We start from the raw sequence: 11,283 nt of genomic DNA, 5'->3' as shown, positions 1-11,283 counted from the left end.
TAGGGGGCAAATGAGGTGAAGGGGTGGGGGCAGAAAGTGTGGACGAAAGCAGACAGAATATTGTTAGAGAGGAGGAAAGGATGTGAATGGATATAATTTTAGAGGATTTTCCGTAGCTATCCGGATTCGAACCCGGAACCTATTTAATGACACCCAAACACCTTAACCTTTAGGCTACGAGAGCCACCATATTTTGAATTAGGTCACTAGATCCAATCCAGAGAATAAAAAAAGTGAAGAAAAGAAAAACAAAACTCTACACCATAGTAAATATGACACGTGCAAAAATCTGAACAGGGACGTTCCCGACCTGTGCCTGTGTTGTCTCAGAAAGGCTATTTGCTGTTGCAAAACAAAATTGCCTAGTAGGAAAGTTCTTCCCATCGAGTACATGTAGTCCTTTCTTTCTGCTGTGGTGCTGTCTGTGCACCACTGAGGTGGGAGCCTGGTCCGAGGCAGTTCACTCCCTAGATCATGATCTAAACTATGGAGATGTGAACGTAAAACAATTTCAATTAATCAGAGCTGGTGTGTGTTATTTCAACAAATCATATAACAACTCCTACTGAAGTGCTGTAGGTCTATGAGTTTCTCTATACCTACCGAGACTTCACAAAAAAACATTACAGAAAAACAAATAACGATTGTATAACTCATTGTCCACGCCCAAATTAGTTTGGGTTTGTTTGTTGTTTTTTTGCTGGGGGTCGTTTGTTTGTTTGTGTTTTTGTTTGTTTGTTTTGTTTTTGTTTTTTAAAGTGCACTATGAAGGGAGAATAGGTAGGTCTCTTATCTGGAAGTACTGACCTCTTCAATGATGGATCTTTGAAACTGTGACTTGTCATACACCCAGCGGTCACACTTGACTTTCTCCTTCCCATGACTCCCCAGATACGTTGTGTTCAAGCTCAGAGAGAGCTCAGCTCTGTAGATGAAGCACGATGACGTCACCATCTCCTGACCGTCCTCCTCCAATGGAATGCTCTGATTGATGTGCTGGGCGTGAAAGTCGCTTTGTACAGCATAGGTGTCGTTCGGGTAACCGTCCAGGGCGCACCTACATAAAAAAGACGATTTGTGAAGTTGTTCAGCATGTTTTAAACTGTATTATTATTGTGTCTATAAGCCCACTGTACCTCAGTTACTACAATGATACACTACGATGGGGATGGCTGTGATTCCACTCCTTCTGTTTTAATGTAGGCGATTTTACGTTCCTATCGCCACAATTTAAATCGGTTGTTTTTTTATTTGTTTGTTTTGTTTGGGTTTTTTTTAGGGGAGAGGGGTGAGGTTAGTTTTGGTTGCTTTTGGTTTGTTTTGTTTTTGGTTGTTTGTTGTTTGTTTGTGTTTGATTGTTGTTGTCTTTTCTTTTTTTTTCTTTTTTTTTCTTTTTTTTTTGGAGGGGGGGTTGTTTGTTAGGGGTGGGGTTGGGGGGGGGGTCGATTTTGCCTGTCAATCTGGACTAAGAGGGACATAAAGTCCTAGCAGAAAGACCGAAACACTCGAGTATTCAATAAATGTTTTCCTCTCGGGAATCAAACTCATGTCTTCTGCGAGCGCCGGAGAATTTGAATGTCCTATATTTTACTGCCCATTTTGAAATCGCTAAAAGCGTGAAGTTTGCAGTTGCATCAATCGTGCTCATGCAGCCTAAGCCATCACAAACAGACACGTACATGATTGTGGTGATGTCTTGTCTTTTGCCCACAGAAATCAATTTCCTTAAATGATTGTTAGTATATTATATTTATTGGCATGGAGCATTAGGCGTATTTAGGAGGAACCATATATCCTTATTTTCCTGGATAATGTTATCAACCTCATTGACAGCAACAATATAAAATTATTGACACTTTTTAAAACATCATACACCCTTTTCCTCCAAGGAGATTTTTAAAAACCGTTATACGGGGTGCCCACCACGGATGAGATCAGCGGATCGGGCCGATCGCCTGACTTGGTCGCCTAAAAAACAAACGTGTTTTAGGGGGTGCCCACATACGCGTTCGGGTCGGGTCGGGTCTAGTCGGGCCTATCGGGTCGGGGTTTCAGTGCACACTACAGCCCCGCCGCGATTGTACTCGACGACCTGGAAGTTAAAGTAGAGAAACCTTTAACCTGCATGCGACTACACAGAGGGTGTAAACCCGGGCTACGATTGGCTGGACCTTTGACCAATGAATACATAAAATATGCCTACCGTACTCTTGGACAGTGTGTGTGTGTGTGTGTGTGTGTGTGTGTGTGTGTGTGTGTGTGTGTGTGTGTGTGTGTGTGTGTGTGTGTATGTTCGTGAGTGCTTGCTTGCTTGCTAACTTGCTTTAGTCTACGTTTCCACCAAAATAAGATCATTTTCAGGCCAGGCTAAATGTACCAAGTTTTTGCACGGTGTAGAAGCGACTCAAAAAGATCCGCGTCCACCAACATCAGACCAGTTAAACATATTTTTTGCCCAATGTGTTATGATTACGAGAACAACAGACAGCACTGGCGATTTATTTACCACTTTAAAAAACTAAAAAGCAACAAATTATAATTATGGGGAAAATTGTTGGTAAGTTGAAAGGATGAGAAGAAGGGGGGGGGGGGGGGAGCTAGGACTGGGATTCGAACCCCACGCTTACAAAATAATATTTTACGTATCAAACGCAGACATACTATTCACTCGGCCATCAGAACTTTCATTAGCGAAGGGTAGATTAAGCTTCATATTTACAGCACTGTTTCAGGAAAGGCAAAGCGACATAATAAATCGAGATGTAGATCTAGAATCTAGGCCTAGATCTAGTGGACCTGTAGATAAGGTCTGGAGAAAACTAAAAATTTGCGGAAAATTGGAAGCACTAAACATTAGAGAACGTAGATCTAGACACGTCCTTAGCTAGATTCTTGGTCTAACATGGCCTATTTTTAGCCCTCCTGAGAACGAAATAATCGAAATCTAAATCTAGGTCAAGTGCTTTGATTTCATTTTTTCTGCTGTTTTTCAGCACAAATCTGTAATTGTACAACATATTATAATAAGATACAACTTTATTGATCATGTAAAGTGCAATGAAGAAGCAAAAATGTACTTAAAGATGCAAATGTCCTTTCAAAATGAGTCGAATCGAGGCCAAAGTATTACTTAATGTATTCATGGGTCAAAATGGACACGTGACTCAGCCTTATGGTGATTGGCTGCAAACCACCCGATCGCGCGATTCGCAGTCCAGAAAACAAAGGCGTTTGTTTTTGTAGGTCACCGATCGCGGCAATCGGTTTGTGCCACGATGGCCGCTTTGCGCCCTCAATTTGGCTAGCCCTGACTACCCGATGGGCCCGACCCGACCCGATCGCGTATGTGGGCACCCCCTATTTGTTTTCAGTTTCAGGCGACCGAGTCGGGCGATCGGCCCAATCCAGCCATAGTAGGCACCCCGTATGAATTTGAGAGAAAAAACAACTTTGTATCTGACTTGAATTTAACCGAGATACTCGTATGCTGGCAACATATTTATTATTTTGGATTCATTGACGTTTTTTATGAGGGTAGAGTTGTTTTGTTTTGTTTATGCGTTGTGTTTTATCGATTTTTTTTTGCCTGTAGCTAAAATACTTCAGACTCCCTTTTGTTACTGTTCAGTACATGGACCAAAAGCGAAGAAAGAAAGAACATTGTTGCGTGTCCCAACGCAGGACATCGTTGCTGACTTCCAGTGTTCATGAATATCATTATCCCCGCATTATACTACAACGCTTGAGACATAACATTTAAAATTGGTCCGATAACCCACTTTTCTATTTATCCTTTCAACTCTTGCAGCACTATGATGCGTTTAGCTGATTCAAGCAGACCAAGTGCCGTGAAATTTATGTATTGATTTATATGGTTCAGCTGCCGTCGACAAGAGAACTTTTTGTCACAAAGCAGAGTAGCGTGTCATGAATAAACATCTCAGTTTAGGCACAGACCCCCAATATGTCTCGGAGGTACCATTAGCTTATGAAGTACGGGCTCAAACCATAGATGTACAAACTCTCTGGATGTACACTATAGTACTACTAGATACAGTACGCCCCTCTCTCGCCTTGCTGCACGATGGCCACATTTGACAGCGGCGTCCGCCATGTTTTTTGTGGCAAGTTGTGTGAAGGAGTTCATGCTAAAGCAATGGGTTAGGCATGTTTTCTCTCTCTTTCTCTCTCTCTCTCTCTCTCTCTCTCTCTCTCTCTCTCTCTCTCTCTCTCTCATACGCGACAGACGAGGCTTGGTTCTTGATGATTTTTTTTTACATGGGCGCCGTGGCGTACTATATCTAAATTACTAAATTGCAATAATACGGCGTTCTTTCTACAACTAGATCTACAAATAAATGTATTATTAAATAGATAGAGATAGAGATTAGACTTTTTTTTTAAAGAAAAAAAAACAACCTTTATTTCTTCATCAGCACTTTATCTACGAAGTGGTTTATTTCTTATTGACCGAATCAAAGCGTATAGGGCCTATAGAACTTTTAAAAAGAAGTATGAAAAGATGTGGGTGTCATGGGAACCTCCCACAACCACCCCACCCTCTCTCTCCTCCCGAATCCCAATACCAAACACCCCCCCCCCCTTCAAATATATGAGTTTGGCATTAAATTAAATCAGGACGAGCCATAGGAAAAAAAATTCCAGAGTTTTTCAGCCTTTAGGTGTAGGAATGCAATGAAGCTCTTGAAAAAGCAAATTCAGTCAAACAAATTATGATTAATACATGTACTGGTATTTTTAAAATCGAGTTAAAACTTTCCCTTGTGACATTTGAACAGGAAACTGTATTTCTTTCTCATTCATATGTTCACTTTTTTTTTAAAAAGTATACATGTACTAAATTCTAAGTAGTGTTTTTTTATGTCGATATTAAAGTTTGGTTTATATTGATTTTCAGAACTAAAGTAGACCATATACAGCACTTAAACTAAAGCTCCTTCTATTGCTGTTTTAAGTAAGTCTAATTTTGGACATAAGTAAAACAACTGTGACAACTCTGGACTCACTAAAGATTTTTAAAAAGTGAACTTAAATGTTGTTTTGTAGCCAAGTCAGTTGTTTTTCTACTCAGTGTAGTGATAACTGAAACAAAAACCTTTACTAAGGTGTTTTTGGACAACATTCAGTAAATCAAAACAATAAAAAGTACACTATTTCAGTTTGATAAAGAAATTCCCTGCCCATTGTGAAAAAGATCTAGCTGCTAGTCAACCGTAACTTCACATGGCCCAGAACCTTACTGATGGCTTTTTATGTTTTAAAAAAGAAACCCGGAGTGACTATTTGCGTCTAAAAGACATATCATGCACTAAAAATAGATGTTGTAATAAAAGAAAACTGCCTGACAGAACCAGTAAGACGTTAATCCAGAAAGGGACAAGAGGTTTCACATGCTTGCACCTTTAAGAGAATCGCTTTGAATCAAAACATAACGTTAGAATCAAATAAAACACGTAAGACTAAGAGCAGAGACACGACCACTCATTTGTAAACAAACTTTTTAGCCACATTAAAAATGGCCGCCAACAAACTCAAATGTGTCCGTGTCACGTGACCTCGTACGGACTCTAGTTTAAAAGGGGGTAACTCTATGGCTCAAACTGAGGACCTCCCTCGTTCAAATCTTTAAAGGGACTTCTTGTACTTCTAAATTCCTTTACACTTTGTTTTGTCCTGCAAGAACGGGACTTTAAATCGGAGACTGTCAAATAAGCTCGCACCATTGAAAGGTTTGAAAACCCGGCGTTTGTGGTGTATCGGTTAGGAGCTTCGTAATCGTACGCCGAAGAGCTTAAGTCGATTTCAATGTTGGGAGAATATTTATTGAGTATCCGTTTTCTGTTGGGACGTCATATTCCTCTAGGCTCGAGTCTATCACAGACGAGGCCCGCCTCCTAAATAATCTAAATTATGTTGATGGAAAAGTACAACACTTACATTAAAAATCGCCCCGATTAATTTCGTATTTTCTTTTACTTACTTGAAACTTTATTATATAGGCTACTCCATCTTATTTATGTATTTGTTTAATCTATTTATCTATTTATTTATTTATTTAAGAATGAAATTGCATCAAAATATCACACACAAGAATGGAGGCGCACACTATGTGTACATAGACTATTTTGGCTTTTGTTTGACTGGTGGCGGGGGCCCATTAAGACACATATCATCATCATCATCATCATCATCATCATCATCATCATCATCATCATCATCATCAATGCCTTTCACCCCTGGCAGGGTATAGGCCACATACAAGCTCCTTCCATTTATCTCTGTCCTGAGCCATCCTTCCAAGCTCGTTCCAAGTGAACTTCATTTCTCTCATGTCCCTTTCCACGCATCTCCTCCATGTTTCTCGTGGCCTACCCCTGCCTCGTGCTCCCTGTGGGTTCCACTGCAGTGACTGTCTTGTGATGTTTCCGCTGGGCTTTCTTAAGGTGTGTCCCATCCATCGCCACTTTCTTAGTCCTATTTCTACTTCTATATCCTTTTGTCCTGTCCTTTCCCACAGCTCTTCATTTCTTCCAGCCTCATAAAGGGTCCTAACGTTCCACGAGCCGACCCGAAGAGACTTGGACTTGGATGATGGTGGAGGCTTCTGCCGAGCAGCTTCCTTTCGGCTTTCACTGCCTTGCATCATAAACTCTCCATATGGAGAAGATCCACGATCAGCCAAGCAGAGGTAATGGTTTTTGCTTGTATGTGTTTCTGTAACAGGTTCTTTTTACCAGAGAGGTTGTTAGCCTCGTGACTCAACCCCCGACCTGGAGGCAGGATGACTCTGTTTCAGGAGTCACTACCTGGTTCGCCATTTAGTCGCCTCGTACGACACTCTAGCACCACGTCAGTCCTATTCTTCTCAATGCCGAAACTGCACGGCTAAAGACACATATCGTATGTCTTAAAGTGTTTAGCCCAAAGTAAAGCGTATAGGAACAAGTGAGTAAAGAAAAAAGTCAAACATAGTACGCTTACCGTCACACTCGTAAATCATATAAAAGAGTAGTAGATCTTAATTTGTGTCGTTTTAGAATTGGGAGAAAGCAGGCAAAATGCTCATGGACGCTGATGGAGGGGATTCACACTGCCTGCCGGTATACAACGAATCTGTTTACTACCACCAACCTAAATGACACGTCACCTGCCTCTCCTGCCTACGGAGAAAATCAGAAAACAGTTTTGATGTGACGAGTTGTTCTTCTGCCCAAAGCATGAATTTCCTTTTACCAAGGGACGCATCGTACTATTATGGCCTACATGGTAGAGGTGGGTGATTTCGGGGTTGCTTTCTTTTCGGTAACCATAGATTTCCGATTATTGAAAGCTAGGAATCGTAGGAATCGGTTCAAAACCCAATTACTTTCAGTACAGCCACTGATATGATTCCTTCCACTGGCTCTATGATGATTTTTTCCTGTGGTTCCAATCCATAGCCAGTATCATAATCACATGCGGCGATAAGCGGTGAGTCCTACGCCAGCAATTCCTTATGGGGAGTAGCGATTAGTCGGACACCAACAATTACTTCCGGCGAGTAGTGATTAGTCCGATACCTATGACTACTTCCGGCGAGTAACGAGTAGTCCGACCCCTTTGATTACTTGATATGGGAAGGCGCTACCCCGGCCAATCTATACAGAGGGAAGTCAGAGAACCAACACTGACCCACACCGAGAAATGAGAGCCTATAATGTAGAGGCTCGTGGGCAAAAGCTACTGTTTTAGATTTTGAATAGAAAGAAGAGGGAATTTTATAAAAACAACAACAGATGAATGAGAAAAAGGCTAAAGCAACGAGCACGTTTTGGCACTGTATACTAGATCGATAAAATATTTGACAGTGAAGTTGCATCCCGATTACCCTTTTTTAAAGTCTTCAATATTCAGGATAACCTCGGTTTCCGATCCCAGCAAAGCACCAACTTTTCTTTTGAAAAATAAATTCTTAAATTTTAAAAATTAAGATAAAAATGAAGTAATTGGAAATCGTTAGTATACGGAAAAGGGGATTGGTTCTTTTTCTCAGAAGCAATAATCTGGAGGATCGGTTCTGGAATCGATTCTTATCTCACCACTACTACATGGTGACATTGCCATGTATGCACGACGCGTACCTCACTATTCATAAGCAGTTGTAAGGTTGAATGAAACACACACACACATATTATATACGTATAAACAAACAAACACGCACGAACACTCATATGCACACACGAACACACACACATACACGCACAAACACACACACACACACACACACACACACACACACACACACACACACACACACACACACACACACACACACACACACACACACACACACACACACACACACCAACATACACACACACCAACATACACACGCCCTTGATCCAAAGCCAACGCCGCAGCGCAGTGCAAGCAAATGAGGGATGGCGTATCATGCACAAACGTGCACTTCGGAAACAGCATTTTCCCGAAGCCAGATAAAGAAGACTTTGTTACGGTTAACTGCCTATGCGTTATAAACTGGGACTAATGTCATCTTTCTCTAGAAGCAGCACCCCCCTCCCCCCTTCCAAGTGGCGGTGGGTGGACCAAAATTTGGGTGGGTCTTAGGTTGCTTCCAGTTCTTTACCACCAAATAGCAAGCAATAAGAACTAAACAGTGATGATTTTTCTATACTCACGGTGCGCCACGTCATTTTGAGAACCATTCAAACGAGAAGAGTCACCTCCGTTTTCCATCTCTTTGTTTTTAGTTAAATTCTTGTTGATGGTGGGGACGAAGCCGATTCACCTCCAAATTGTTTCTTATTAATTTTCATGTGATGACAAAGTTGCCTTAAAAGTAGTTTGACCTGATTTATAACAGTTAAATATCAGCGGCACAAACACAAACGTGCACACATAGCTCCTCAAACATATTACTTCTATGAGCTGGATTAGGCCATGTCGTCGAGAAAGTTGAACGCATCCACCAGAGAACCAATGAGCGCATAGGTATCTGTGTCACTGGGGGAAAGTGTCGAAAACTTTCACCCCATTGTCAGGGCTAGGAGAGCGTGAGCCCTCTTTACAGTGTTCTTTATTCAAGTCTTTTACCTTTTATACAAAAAGACTTTCATTAAGGACGGGACATGGGAAAGGGCTCAACCTTTGCTGAGCCATACAAACATTCGATTGGCTACTGGGTCACTATAGTTGTAAGCGGTGACAACAGTGATTGGATAAACAAGCAAGTCGCCGAGTTGATCACTCTGTGTTCACTGCGTCCGGTCATAACGGTTTCAAATGCTTATTTCATTATGGAGAAACGTTCGTTTACTTTGCGATAAAGTTGGGGGTGGTGAGTGGGGAGGGTGAAGAGGCTCAAGCCCGTGAGCCCTTCACTACCCACCGCCACTGCCCCTTCCCCTCCTTCCTTCCCTTTCTCAGCAAAAACCCTATCTGTTATCCCACAGCAAGATAGCTTGTCATGAATACACTTCTCAGTTTAAGGATTTCATCCGTACTCTCCTAACCCCCCCCCCCCCCACCCCAGGTATGTCTCGCAGGGACAATTTGGGGCTCAGCAACCAACAGTGATGTGCCTGACCTGTGTTTGGGAGCGGTGAGCACGAAGAGTGGGAGAAAAGTGTTGTACGACGTTGGCAGCACCACGCCTATGAACATCACAAGCAGGCATGCTTGGTACCTTCCAAAAGCTCCAACCTGTTCTAGAACATCGTCGAATTTCGTCATCTTTTTTATGAGTTGTTTCTCATCAGCTCATCGAGCAATCTGGAAAGAGAAATGTTAATTCATCTTACTGAGGAGAACACGCATTCTGGCAGGTCGACAACGCAAGAAGACGCGCAGTTTGGGCGGTCGAAACCCCTGTGCCGGTGAGCTACTGACAGCGGCTGGGGCACATTCCTTTACGACGACTTCGACATCAAATTACTTTTCGGCAATTGCTGAAAACAGGTCTCTTTTACCGGGAGATCATTCGTTTGGTGAAGAACTATCGAAATAGGTAATAATAATAATAATGAAGATCATTTCTATAGCGCCCACTCCCGTGTGAACACAGCTCTAGGCGCTTTACATAAATGCATGTACGAACAATATTCACGCACGCGACACACACACACACACATACACACTCATACACACACAAACACACACATATACACACACAAACACACACACACACACACACGCACTCACACACACATAACACGCACTTATGTGCACACACATGTACACCAAACACACATACACACACACACACACACACACACACACACACACACGCACACACGCACACACGCACGCACGCGCACACACACACACACACACACACACACACACACACACACACACACAAACATCTACTTGCTTATCACGCGTGCACGCTTACACATCGTCACGAAATGAGCACATATATAATACAATAATATACACAATGCAATTCACTGAATACTTATATGGATACATAGTCATTTACATAACATTGTACTGAATATGAATCTACTGACATAAAAATAATGTAATTAAATGTGTCTTTAAAGATTTTTTACATTTAGATTCAGATGTTGTATGTCTCAAGGGTTGGGGAAGAGAGTTCCAAACTGATGGAGCAAGGTGGGCAAACGATCTTTCGGCAAATTTTTTACCCCCTTTTCTAGGAACTCTTAAAATGTACTGATCGCCTGATCTTAGGGATCTAGATGGAACATAAATCTGGATGAGATCATTAAGATATGAGGGAGCTTTGTTATTGACACATTTATGACATAATATTGCAATTTTATATGATATTCTAGCTAACACGGGAAGCCAATGCAACTTTCTTAACATGGGAGTAATGTGGTCCGTCTTCTTTTTCTTTAGTACAAGCCTAGCAGCATGATTTTGAAAACGTTGTAACCTGTGAAGAGTGGTATTTGGTAAGTTAGCTGGTAAAGCATTGCAATAATCCATGCGTGAAAACAAGAAAGACGACACGAGCGTTTTCAACTAGTGTTCATTCAAAAACATAGACATATGACCAATTCTACGCAACTCACAAAATAAAATGGTACATAAATAATTGATATGATGTTCCATTGACAATTTTTAATCGAAATACACTCCCAGATTTTTTGCTTTATTAGTAAAATACAGCTTTTCATTTTCAGTACAAATATGATCACTGTCTACGGGGATATGACTTTTCTTTGGGTTACATAAAAGAATTTCCGTTTTATTTTCATTAAGCTGGAGCTTTTTATCAACCATCCACTTTTT

The 11,283-nt window shown here is 41.4% G+C and overlaps 1 protein-coding gene across 1 annotated transcript in view; it reads right to left on the bottom strand.

Moving 5' to 3' along the window:
- Window positions 1-9,793, bottom strand: part of LOC101851927 (organic cation transporter protein) — a gene marked incomplete in the record, with an annotated part of 23,273 nt that extends 13,480 nt beyond the window's left edge. The window contains 2 exon segments of the mRNA XM_013079499.2: window positions 808-1,057; window positions 9,608-9,793. Of these exon segments, the coding sequence (XP_012934953.1) occupies window positions 808-1,057; window positions 9,608-9,753 (396 nt within the window).
- Window positions 9,794-11,283: the final 1,490 nt, after the last annotated feature.

The sequence above is a fragment of the Aplysia californica genome, unplaced genomic scaffold (genome assembly GCF_000002075.1).
Source record: "Aplysia californica isolate F4 #8 unplaced genomic scaffold, AplCal3.0 scaffold00054, whole genome shotgun sequence".
In the NCBI taxonomy this organism is placed as follows: Eukaryota; Metazoa; Mollusca; class Gastropoda; order Aplysiida; family Aplysiidae; genus Aplysia; species Aplysia californica.
The sequence above is the reverse complement of the archived record's forward strand: the minus strand, read 5'-3'. Positions and strand labels throughout refer to the sequence as shown.